The sequence below is a fragment of the Triplophysa rosa genome, linkage group LG10 (assembly GCF_024868665.1).
Source record: "Triplophysa rosa linkage group LG10, Trosa_1v2, whole genome shotgun sequence".
NCBI classification, from domain to species: domain Eukaryota; kingdom Metazoa; phylum Chordata; class Actinopteri; order Cypriniformes; family Nemacheilidae; genus Triplophysa; species Triplophysa rosa.
This window is the reverse complement of record NC_079899.1, coordinates 25,350,131-25,362,927: the sequence shown is the minus strand read 5'-3', so window position 1 is coordinate 25,362,927 and position 12,797 is coordinate 25,350,131. Positions and strand designations below refer to the sequence as shown.

Below are 12,797 nucleotides of genomic sequence, written 5' to 3'. Positions count from 1 at the left end.
AATTTGAAGAAAAAACACTTTGGTGATGCTGTATTCAAAACAAGCGTTGTTGATTTAATTTGATTTCAGCTGAACAGAGAAACAGATCTAGACCAATAAAAGTCCAGTTTTATAAGCTAAACCAATGAGCTGTATTTCACACTGACATTCATCCAGGAAACCAGTCACATTCATTCATATTAAACCCCTATTCCAATGAGCAATCAGTCATTATAGAAAAGATTATACATCTCTATACTATACCCCTATACTGTACTGTATATCTAACTTCCATTACATTACATGACACGTCGTTATCCACATTTTTAACATGACAAATAATGAAGCTCTGAAAGACATTTTGAAAGAATATTTCATCATCTCATTGCAAATCATAACTTATGTTTTAGCAATTTAGTGCATAATTCGTAATGCATTTGTACAATCTTATTTATAGGTTTCATGGCAGAATCTTGTTACGTTATAATAATCGTACGTTTAACAATTCCTAGTTGTAGACTAAATCAAACACGTGTAATGATGTAATGTAATGATTTAACTGGTGTAAAAGAACAAGAACTATTTTTTGTTGTATTTCAAGCTACAGTCAGTCAAGAGTTCCTGTGCTCGCTGAATGTTTACACGAGTATACAACAATAATCTAACAATCCAATTTTCAGGATAATTTTCCCAATGGTCCATGGCAAACCAGACTGTAGTTAAGAGTTCAGAGAAAGGCATGACGACAGCACACCGCAAGGCCGCGAGAGCCTTAAATTTCCTCCCCCACGATCATGACCCCTGAGGTGATTACGGCACATTAACGACATTAGAAACCGCATTCGTTTTTACAGCACCACGTTAAACAGTCCCATGTACACGCAGATTCTTTTTCAGGCTTTAAGTTTAGGATATTCTTATTTGTCGAAATGAAACGTTGATTAATATCGACCAAAGACATGCAGGAAGACCAGCGGAGGAGGGCAGAGAAGCGCTATGAGGTCAGAGGGCCATCGTCCTCAGGTATGAAAAGAGGCGCATCCATCAGCGCTCGAATCAGTTTCACACTGAAAAGTTTGGGAACCCCTGCTCTAGAAAACACAGTACACTGGGTGAGATATACTCCGTCCCATAATGCAATGTGCCTGACGTGACCTTTAATGAACCAAAACATTTCAACTGCAGTTTTTAGCATCTACATCTTGATTCGTTTTTGATTAAATTGTTACAGAAATTTGGCTTCAAAGCAAAATAAGCAGATTTTTAAGATGATAAAGATGAAAATGTTGAGCTCAAATGGAGTACACTACTGTTTGATATATTTATTGTTGCATTCCTATTTTCTATAGTATTCTCTATTTAAAGGGGTCATATGACACGGCTAAGAGGAATATTATGGTTTGTTTTAGATGTAATGCAACGTGTATACACGATTTAAGGTTCAAAAACGCTGTATTTTCCACACACCGTGCATGTTTGTATCTCCTCTTTGCCCCGCCTCTCTGATACGAGCAGATTTTTGACAAAGCTCATGGCTCTGAAAAGCGAGTTGTGCTATGATTGGCCAGTTCACCAGTGCGTAGTGATTGGTGGAATACTGTAAGCATGTGGCAGGAAATGTAACGCCTCTTACCATATTTGGAACATCAGGTTCCTCTTCAATTGCACTGACAGGTACGCCCACCTTACTTGCGTATACATTTGGGCGGTCTTAGTCAAATCAGACCACCAACTGACGTAGATTTGTGGGGGTGTGGTTACACGAGACGTTTCGGGCAGGTCTGGGTGAGCATTCGCTTTTAGATAGAATGACTCTTTTGTTCCCACACTTTCATTTGTGCAATTATACACGTCTAATACACGCATGAGCAACTTATAACAGAAAAACACGTATTCGTGAGATATGACCCCTTTAAACAAACAGAAAATAAAACAAAGCCTTCAGTAAAACAGTCAATGCTCCAGTCTGTTTCTCGAAAGAGTATCAGATGCCAGTTCAAACAGTCCAGCTTCCACAGGTTAAAGGTTCAGCCGTTGGGAGCCGCTTTATACTGGCGGGTCAGATCTCTACAGACTGAGGTCTTATGACTGTGCAGGATTGAGTTATTGGGAAATAAGCCCGGGAAACCCAAGAGATCCAGCGGTCGAATCCAGTTTCATACTCTCATACGGACACCTGCGAGAGGTCCAAAACACACCCCCGCTCTACCATGATGCTTTGCAGTTTGGGTCTCCGGCCAATTCATACAGTCTGCGACACGGAGGTCCAGAGGTTTTCCCCAGGAGCTGTAGGGGTACGTGACGGAGCGCATGCAGCGTGCTGAGAGGAGAGACGCTGACTCCTTGAGTTACAGCAAACACAGCCTGAGCAACATCATCACTAAAGAAGACACTAGCAGCTCTGTGAGAGACACGCACGGTTACTGGAATTATAAAATAGGTTTGTCTGTACTGAATTCACTAGATGTCCTTTGAATCAAGTCATTTAAGAACCGGCCTTTTACTTTGAAAACTGGCCACAGGATGTGAAATTAAAATGAACCACAAAGACATGCAGATTAGGTGAAATGAAGATGCTAAATTGTCTTGTGAGTGATTTTTTGCAGCTCTGCTGGCATGTCCTTAAACATCAGCTAGCCACTATAAATCGCTATTTTTCAGCAATAAACAAGTACATCTTGCCACGACGTTTTCAGAGATGATAGGCAAGAGGTTTCACAATAATCATTTAACGAAAAAAATAGATATTCCTGAAAACGTCCCAGCGCGACATCCGACGGGGTTTCCCAGATGGCATCACAAATATTATCTACGAAACAGCATCATGGTATTGTGGGTGTGTGGTCTGACAGCACGCATCCCAGATTCAGTTCCAGTAAAAACACAGATGGACATATTTTGGCGCAGCACGGCAACATCTGCAATCACAAAATTTGTATGCCGTACATGTGTATGATGTGTTCACGGACCCGCTTTAAAAAGAACTGCACCATGCAGGATCTAAAGACTCCACAACTCATTTCATGCGTTTCTGCTAGTCGTGACCTCGCATGATCCTGTTAAAAACACTCGCACATCACGCTGGGAGTCTGGGAAAATGTAACACCCCTCATAGATCCGTCCGGTCACGTTCTGCAGCTCCTCGATCTGGCTTTGATTTACGAGCGCAAGAACTTGACGGGACCTTACAGACATATGGATCTCCTCAAAAGCAGTAGTGCACTTACATCACTGCCACTTAACAGACTGTCATCTCATCCGTCTGCCTCACCTCAGCGACCCCCTGAATCTGAGAAAACATCTATGACTCCGACAGAAGGCTTCCGGTTACTACAGGTCACCAGAATGAAAGAACGTGAAGTTTCCAAATATCAGCGGATCATAAATGATCAGCTTAAGTGTATTTCATTATACAAGATCTTTAGACAGATTATCAAAGATACAGTTCATCATCTTAACCCTAAGAACCACAACACAACTAGACTTTTCAAAACAAAGGTTCCTTAATGGTTCCATAAAGAACCTTTAACATCCACAGAAGCTTTCTGTTTCACAAAAGGGTTTTTGTAGTGGAATAAGGTTCAGACTGTTAATAAAGATTCTTTAAAGATCTTTTGACTAAAACATTTTTAGGGAACCAAAAATGGTTCACTGTTGCAAAAGAACCTTTTTATTTTAAGACTTAAATCCAACCCGGCCGTCAGAAGGCAAGACATGCCAAACACATTCTATTTCATTTTTTTTCTACTTCCGTCACCACAATCTCTATTTAGGATGTAACGGTGAGCCGGTTGAAAATCGATTATAACATGTGACAATTCAAGCCGGTTGAGATGTGATTTGAATCTCAGTACATGTTTTGAGCAGAAGCGGCCGCTGTGCTTACTGCAAACTTGGAAAACGTTGATATGCTGCTATTTCTTAAATGTAAAAGATCCAAGAAAAGCACAGACAAACTCTTAGTTTTTTTATATTAGAGTTTTGTTTTATTCGTTTTTTACTTGATTTGGCATTCTTTTAAAATTGCAGTTTAGTTTTGTTATTTTACAAAGAAATGTGCAGCATTGGAGAAATATTAAAAGGGCAGTTTATAATTTGTCTCAACTCATTTAGGAAAAATAAATCGTGAATAAATCGTATCATGAGATCAGTATCATGAATCGCATCGCATCACGAGCTGAGTGAATTGTTACGCCCATTGTGTATATTTGCTGTAAAGCAAGCATGCCAAATTGTGAAAAGCACTATAGAAATAAATCTGAATTGAATTTGACCTTCTGAAACATCTGTTCAATTCTTCAATTCGATTGCATTAGATCGGCGAATCTGGAGTCCCAGAACAGCACATGTTGGACGTCTCTCTCATCGGACACATTCACTTCAGCTCTCCTGACGGATGTTACATGAGAGACACATCCAACATGTCACACAAGACGAATCAATTTTCATATACTGTAAAGACTGTTTTGTACTTAATAATCTATTTGACATTACATCAAACACTTAAACACATGCCGTCCACTGAAGTTCAATTATCTTGGTATATAAATGTAAATTCGAACACATTTGAAGTCGGAGAGGTCAATGCTCTTCTTTATACAGATGTGAAGCAACACAAGTTCATCCAGAGTCTCCACAGATGTGTCAATGACGCGGTCCATCTGCTTACCGCCCGACACAAACTACAGCTTCATCTGTCCAGTTATCAGCGAGTCTGTTAAATAAACCCGTCTTGGTTTTAAAGCACATGATGTAAACCAGCAGGAGACAGTTGGTCATACATCAGAATCGAACACACATCACATCTCCATCATCTAAACACAACCTCCACCTCTTCATCTTAAGTAATGTCGAGTTAATGACCGCAGATTTCCCGTTCACCTTTGAGATCTTCAACAGCTACTGTTCAACAGTCGGGCAGAATAAAGAAAGCCATCAAACCAAGAGTTGATGGTTCTAAAGTGATTATGGATCTGTGTGACAGTACATCAGATTCTTGTGTCAGTTTGGGATGGCAGTTTGCCTACAGCATCTGTATCTTTTCTAGACTCCCATCCATCCCTCCCTCCCTAAAAACACATTCACGTGTTTAAGATGTAGTCAAACAGATGTCTTCATCTGCAGAACAGATACATCTCATGGAAAAAAAACTAATAGATTTTCCAACAAGAGAAAAACTGAAAACTGCATTTAAACCAGCCACAACCATCTTATGCTAAATCTCTGTGATCGGATTGATTTTTGTCCTTTATATGCTCTCCTGTAACCAAAACACTGTTTGACGACCATAGTGTGCTTTAATACATTCATTTACCTTCATCACAACAAATAAATCCCATAAGAAACAAAAATCATAGATGAGATCTCTGTAAAATCCAAACAATTTGAGAAGAAACATCTGAGAGCAAGTTAATACTACTGAAACTCAACCACTCCATCCAATATCTTGAGCGGTGAAACATCTGAGAAATAACGTGTTCCTGTGGGATGTTACTCTTCCCTTACAACTAAGTGGTTTAGTCCCGGCCACAAACGTGTGCCCTGTCCACAGAAAACTAATTTAGCCATACTGGTCTCACAAGAGATCTGGATCCAGCCAACACAAGACATGTGCCGTGCGTTTCCTTCCTTAAAATGTGTAAAACAGGATTTCCCTTCGTATCAAAAGAGAACCTTTATAATATGAAATAGCTTGCTTTCCTTTTCTCTTTGTAATGGGCATGATTAAAAATATCTACACTTAAGTAAATGACATCATACTAACAGAATAAAGAACCATGTTTCTACAACATCATCATTTGAGCATTCACTACGAACTTGTGCTCGTTCAGCCCTGTCTGACATTCAATTCATATCAATCAAACTCTATAAACACCACATGTGAAGTTCATGGTGTGAAAGGATGGACGTGACCTCTGCTCTGAATCTAAACTGCTTCCTCCAGGCAGCCCACGGGAACAGACCCCGTATCACCTCGACTACACCGATAGTGACCCTCGCTTACTAAAACAACCCCAGCGCCTGGCGCAGGAAGTCTACCGCGGGACACGCAGGAAGTTGGTAGTACTCCAGGAACATATTCTGGCATGACAATAACAACCTAAAAAACGCTTTGGACTGTGAAGATACAAGGCTGTGCAGGTTCCTGTTTTCTTTGCTTGAAAAAACAGCCCCCAAAAATAAGATGGAATATTTCTGAAGTCTTTACAGACACCTCTATTACACACCAGACATTCGGCTGCCAAAGAACATCTATTACACGTCACTTGCGTTTAAAAGCTCATCTTATGTCAATGAGCATTTCTAAACTCATGCGTGCTTAAACTAAACATCAAATCTGCAGAAAAAACTTTGCACACTAACCGTAGGGGTCAGTTCTTTTAATGTGACTGTGTCATTCATAGGAAAATAATCTCAGGCCACATTTGCAGCATAAACTATTTTTATTTTTTTATCAGATTTTATTGACTCTGTACATCTAACAGCACAGATATTAACATTTGGTGGCTCGGATACCCATGTGAGGTCTCTCTAAAAGCTTGTTTTTACTTTTAGTGGTTTTTCATAGTCAGATAAGTGCCATTTTCAGGATCGTCACATCCATATTCCTCATAAATGGGCACATGAAAATGAACAAACTATTTTGTGTTCTATGAAGAGGCAGCCCTTCTCCATTTATTGGGTATTATTTCTTCAGGTTTGTGCATTTAAATTGACAGACGTCTCCCAAAAAACATGTCCTTTTTTGTCACATCCACATCCATAACCAGTGTTGGGTAAGTTACTCTGAAAAAGTAATTAATTACTAGTTACTAATTACATATTCAATAGTGTAATTAGATTACTGTGCAAATGACTCTCTCCAAAAAGTATTTCATTACTTATTACTAATTACTTTCTATATCCTACATCAACCTTGATTAGAATTGATTCAAAGATAGACATAAAACGGCTTATTTACTTAATTCAAAATAAATAATAACTATATAAATAAATCTTATTAACTGACCAAAGTATACAAATGTGAGAAGGATATATTAAAGCACACATTTTAAAGTTAGACTTATAATTTTGATGTCATTTCCACTATTGAATATATTACACTGCAAAAAATGACTTTCTTACTTTTTTTCTTGTTTTCCAGTAAAAATGTCTAAACTTTCTTGAATAAATTTTCTTGATGAACAAACTGACCTAAGAAAATAAATCTTGTTTTTAGTCAAAAAATATGAAATTTCAGTGAATTTGTTCTTAAAACATCTGCCAGTGGGGTAAGAAAAATAATCTTGAATTGAGTTACTAAGAAAAAGGTAAACCTTAATTCAAGATTATTTTTCTTACGCCACTGCCATATTTTAAGCACAAATTCACTGAAATTTCATATTTATTTACTAAAAACAAAACTTATTTTCTTAGGTCATTTTGCTCATCAAGAAAATGCATCTTGATTCAAGAATTTGTAGACATTTTTACTGGAAAACAAGAAAAAAAGACTAAGTAAGAAAGTCATTTTTTGCAGTGTACACAGTATTTAGTTCAATGACATCAGAAGTAACTGTAATTAAATTACAGAAAAATAAGAGTAATCCCTTACTTGACTTTTTCAAGGGGAAAGTAATTAAATTACAGTAACTCATTACTTAGTAACTAGTTACACCCAACACTGTCCATAATGCACGTTTATTTCCATTTTTAAAATAGAAAACGGGTGCATAAACTGATATTTTTCTTACGTTTAAACTCTATCAACAAGGGTTTAGTAAAACATAAACAAACGGTCCAGCATATTGGTAACAAGTACATTCTCGGAGCGTTTTTATGTCACATGCATGACGCAAAATGTCACATCCATAATGCTGGAATTGGCCAAATGCTCAACAAAATGATCCCATTCAAGATGATTTCTTATTGTTGTTCTCACAAAAGCATGACTAGGCTACATCCTCTCTCCCACCGCCTCACCCCATTCTCAAAAAATAAAATATACAAAAACAAAGTTTGAGAAAATAAAGTGTGATGACACTGCATCCATCACGGCCACCAGCTACTCAGGCCACCAGCTACTCAGGCCACCAGCTACTCAGGCCACCAGCTACTCAGGCCACCAGCTACTCAGGCCACCAGCTACTCAGGCCACCGGCTCTCACGACACAAACCCTTTACTGAAACACACAACACACGTGTCTTTAAAATCTCTCAGTACTAACACAGCTGTCAGTGATTCATCCTGATCATCTGAACCTCTCTCTCATTGGTCAATGAGGTAGGTGTGTTCAGAACAACTACACGGTGATTGGTTTCCTCATTACTTAAAAGACACACCCACTGCATTCAACAACACGACGCAAACAAATGCAGAACTTATTAGAAACTCTATTGTGTGTGCGTGCAACGTAATGTGAATGAAGTACCTGGATGGCCATCATTTCTGCGGTGAACTTTACACACGTTTACCGGTGTAAATGGCTTTTTCAGCATTATTAACACTGAAGGATTATAAGTGCACATGTGCAAATGCCTCACAGATTTGTGATTTTTGGCCTTATTGGTGATTTTATCAAGCTTACTCTGTTCTTCAAACAGAATAGTTTAATTTCCTCGACGGTCTGGGAGACTGTAACCGCATATTAGAATGATTAGACTTGCTTTGAGAAGGAAATTAGCCCTTCTGCCAAAGGAAATTAAATATCCAACCACCATAATTAAAGAACAAGTTCTTGATGAAATAAAAGAGAGTCTCTACAGATCCAAAGGTCTGTCATATGCAGATATATTCACCCACCTGTCACATTGATTATCTGATCTCTATCTGTCTGTCATTTACTCTGACTACATATTTATCCCTATATTCTTATTCATACTCATGTACATTGTATATTATCTCAATATGCATTTGACCTAGCTTATCTTCAGTCTTGGGTGTAACTAGTTACTAAGTAATTTGTTACTGTAATTTAATTACTTTTCCCTTAACAAGTAAAGTAAGGGATTACTAAAAAAAATTCTGTAATTCAATTACAGTTACTTCAGATGTAATTGAACTAAATACTGTGTTATGTATACAATACTGGAATTGACATTAAAATTCAAAGTCTAACTTTAAAATGCACGCATTAATGTATCTTTCACATTTGTAATACTTTAGGCAGTTAATAAGAGTACTTTATGTAGTTTTATATTATTTATTTGAATGAATTAAGAGTCGTTTTGTGTCTATCCTTGAATCACTTAACTAATGATATAAGATATAGAAAGTAATAAGTAATTAAATACTTTATCTAGAGAGTAATTTGTACAGTAGTCTAATTACTCTTCTAAATATGTAATTAGTAACTAGTAATTCATTACTTTTTCAGAGTAACTTACCCAACAGTGCCTTGTATAGCCTACATATAACAGTAAACGTATATAGTGTAGGATAAACACATTTCTTTAAGTATTCTCAGAAAAACAACAACACTGCATGAATTTTAATACCTTGCTGGGCTGGCAAATAAGTAAATCACAAAGATAAAATTGACTGACAGTCATGTCAGGTCAGGCCTTCCTAAGGTGTTTCAACTCTATTGTTCAAAGTTCATAGTTATGTTTGATAACCATCTTCAGAATATTTCTGTTTTATATCTAACGTTATTCCATTAATTTTACCACAATTATTTGTTGGTATTAAAAAGTATTAAAAGTATTTGTTGACACTTACCACCGTTTGCATTGTTGTTTCCGCCGCCAAAATGACGTCTTTCATGAAGGAACTGGGATTATATCCAAATCTTTCCCTATAACCTTCGGTACTTATTACTAATAGCCCACTAGAGAAAAATGAGTGAGTATTAAATCATTCTGAGAGGTGAAGTTCACTCGGCCTGTGCCTCGAGGTGCATTATGGGTATTCTCTCACCAGTGCACGGCACTTTAGGTTAGTAGATGTATCACAGACACTTTCTCATGTCTTATCTGATACGTTCATTTTTTTCAAGACCGTATTACACAAAATATTTACAAAAATATCTTACAAACACTTTTAATCACGCATGCTCAATAATCAACTCTCTCTGTAAACATTACATCAAAATACTGAAAGACATGAAAAAACATAATTGTTTAATTGTATGTATTTCGCCTATAATTATATTTTATTATATGTGAATATATGCCAAAGTAAAATATGTTTTTGTACAAAAGCCTACTTATTATAGACTAATGCTTTGTAATAAAATAAGATAATGTAAAACCGAATGTCTAAATGTCTAGTGGAGCGCATTTGATTTGCAGGACGCTGATTGGTGCAGAGCGGTGGGCGTTTCCGCCTTCCGCCGGGAGCGCGCGCTGAACCGCGCACGCACTCGCAAGCGCGGCGAGAACACAGCACACGCTCCGCTCCGAGACCCTCCGCCAGATTCCGCTGGAAAGTTGCGTTTCCTGAAGAAGCGCGATGCCGTACATCCTCATCAGCACACAGATCCGACTGGTGTGTATGAGACGTGAATGAGCACATGACAGCTGGGATTATGATGTTATGATGCATTACAGGATTATACACACGGAAGTTGTTATGTAATTCACCTACATGTGTGTGTTGTTAGTGTGAGCATCGCATGTTATTATTACACGTGATTTGTTTAGGTTCTGGTTTAAAAATGAGGAAGTGAAATGTTGCATTTGTGTGAGCTGTCATGTCATGTCATGTCATGTCATGTCAATATACCTTTGAACCTTTAAAACAAAGTGAAAGTGAACAAATGTGTTCACAAATTCAAACTCCAGCATGCATTAAAGTGCTCCACAAATACAAGAAAACGACAGTAGAGGTATTTCAGCAGACATATGTTTTAGTAATGAATAGTTAATCGGGTATTTGTACAGCATAGATGTATCTTTTTTAGAATTAGAAATTCGTATTTTTCCTTTCAACATTGTACATTTGAAAAGGTGTCTGTTTTTAGAAAAACAGCAGGCGATGTGCATTGCACAACTCTCTTTGAAGTGTCGCTCATTAGACATTTTCTTTCTCAGTTTTTATAAGCATGTTAGTTGTATGCAGTTGCATTAAGCCGTTCCAGTGTGTGCCCAAAAAAAATCGCTGCGTTAGACAACAACATACCAAAACAATTGACATTTATTTTAAAGACACAACAATTACGCTTTTCAGGCATTTGACATTTTCGTAATATCATGTATTGTAATGTTAAACATATTTTATTTCATATTTTATTTTCTTAGAACAAACATTTCTTGTATTTGTATGCACATTGTATGTCTTGGAATAAATTGCAAATGGAACACAACCAACAGTGACTATAGTGAACAAATGGTGTTTGTTTCAGGAGACGGGGCCGACCATGGTCGGGGACGAATATTCAGATCCCGCTGTCATGAGCTACCTCGGAGCCCGCAAAACCACCATGCTGGGAAACAACTTGTACGTGTAAAAAATCTCTTTTTCTGCTCTTAAACGACTTTTACTCTTGAATCTCATTGTGATTCGTGTCCCAAGAGAGTCTAAACGTAAGTGTTTGATGGTCCGATAATGTCAGAATGCAAAACAAGCTCATCATCACCTCACACAATGTCAATCTGTCATCTGCTTAAATTCAGTCTGCTGATGTTGAATCTTCATCTTTCTGAGAGCTTGTTATATCCAGTCAGTTTGCATATAGAAGTGTTTTTCTACGCCTCACAGCTCAGAATACCACGTGGATGAACCTTCAAGAGTGGTCTTGGACAAACTGGAGAAGATCGGCTACAGGGTTGTGAGCATGACCGGTGTGGGACAGACGCTGGTTTGGTGTCTTCATAAAGAAACGAGTGACTCTCTGTGATTCTGTGTGATTCTGTGTGTGTGTGTCGGGTAAACATGATAAATGTGTTTGAGATGAGATGAAGGTATTGTTAACAGCAGGGAATTTCATAAAATGCAGTTCAAGCTCATTGATATCTCATGATGAGACGTGTTGTTGTTGCTTTGCCAAAGAGACTCTTGAACTTATTCTGTGTTAACAAGAACAGGACTGTTCATACAAAGAAGAAAAGCAGAGAACTGACACGTTTACAGGTTTATCATTTTATCACCTTTATGCATGAGAAGTAATTCTCTGAATAATGGACTCAAAAGTCATGTCATTTTTCAGTATGCTTACAGTATATGTAATGACAGTATGACATTGAGGTTGGGCTACGTTACGAAGTGTTGTTCATAAAGCATGTGGAATATGAAGTGTACAATCTCTCCCTAAATCGTGACCTTCTTTTGGTTTTTCTTATTATTTTGACTCAAAGCATCTCAAGGCTTTTTGTATTGTAAAGATGAGAATTCATGTACATCGCAGTATATCTATGCTTGTGTGAGGAACTGTAATAAAGAATATTTCAACTGCATTTTTTCTGCACTGTAAAAAAAGAGTTGAGTCAACTTGAGAGTTGAGTTGAGTCAACCTATCACAAGCACGTTTTTGAGTGAACTCAACAGAGACTGAAGTCCAACCAACTTAAAAAAGTCATTAGTTGTCACAACATAGTCATGTTTACCTGATGAACAACGGAACCAAATATTTTTTGTTGGCTGAACATAAAAAGAGATTTTTTATTTATAATTATACCATGGTCTGTTTGAATACTGGATTCTGATTGGCTGGAAGGTCTGCATTAAAACCCTTTAACGCACAGGTAGCTCCAGTAAGTTTGATTACATTTGAAATTTAACTGACAAAATCACTGTAATTTTCACCTGTTTGAACACCTGTTTCACTGTAAACATCAATAAAAGATTTAACTTGGCAAATGACCATGGTATAAGTGGGATAATCCACAGCTAGCCGTGC

The 12,797-nt window shown here is 37.6% G+C and overlaps 1 protein-coding gene across 2 annotated transcripts; it reads left to right on the top strand.

Annotated features, from left to right (window-relative positions):
- The first annotated feature begins 10,297 nt into the window (after positions 1-10,297).
- On the top strand, positions 10,298-12,354 carry gchfr (GTP cyclohydrolase I feedback regulator). Of its 2 annotated transcripts, none has more exons than XM_057344248.1 (3): positions 10,298-10,447; positions 11,307-11,398; positions 11,660-12,354. In XM_057344248.1, exons 1-3 carry the CDS (start codon positions 10,412-10,414, stop codon positions 11,796-11,798), a joined length of 267 nt encoding a protein of 88 aa, XP_057200231.1. In that variant the 5' UTR covers positions 10,298-10,411; the 3' UTR covers positions 11,799-12,354. The 2 variants fall into 2 exon arrangements, with proteins under 2 accessions (XP_057200231.1, XP_057200230.1); XM_057344247.1 differs by having other exon boundaries at positions 11,304-11,398.
- The last annotated feature ends 443 nt before the right edge of the window (positions 12,355-12,797 follow it).

Excerpts from the sequence above, each read along its gene's own strand:
- gchfr (XM_057344247.1), top strand. The coding sequence starts at position 10,412 with ATGCCGTACATCCTCATCAGCACACAGATCCGACTG. Across the intron at positions 10,448-11,303 it reads TCAGCACACAGATCCGACTG|GAGACGGGGCCGACCATGGT; the intron begins GTGTGTATGAGA and ends TGTTTGTTTCAG. Across the intron at positions 11,399-11,659 it reads ACCATGCTGGGAAACAACTT|CTCAGAATACCACGTGGATG; the intron begins GTACGTGTAAAA and ends TACGCCTCACAG.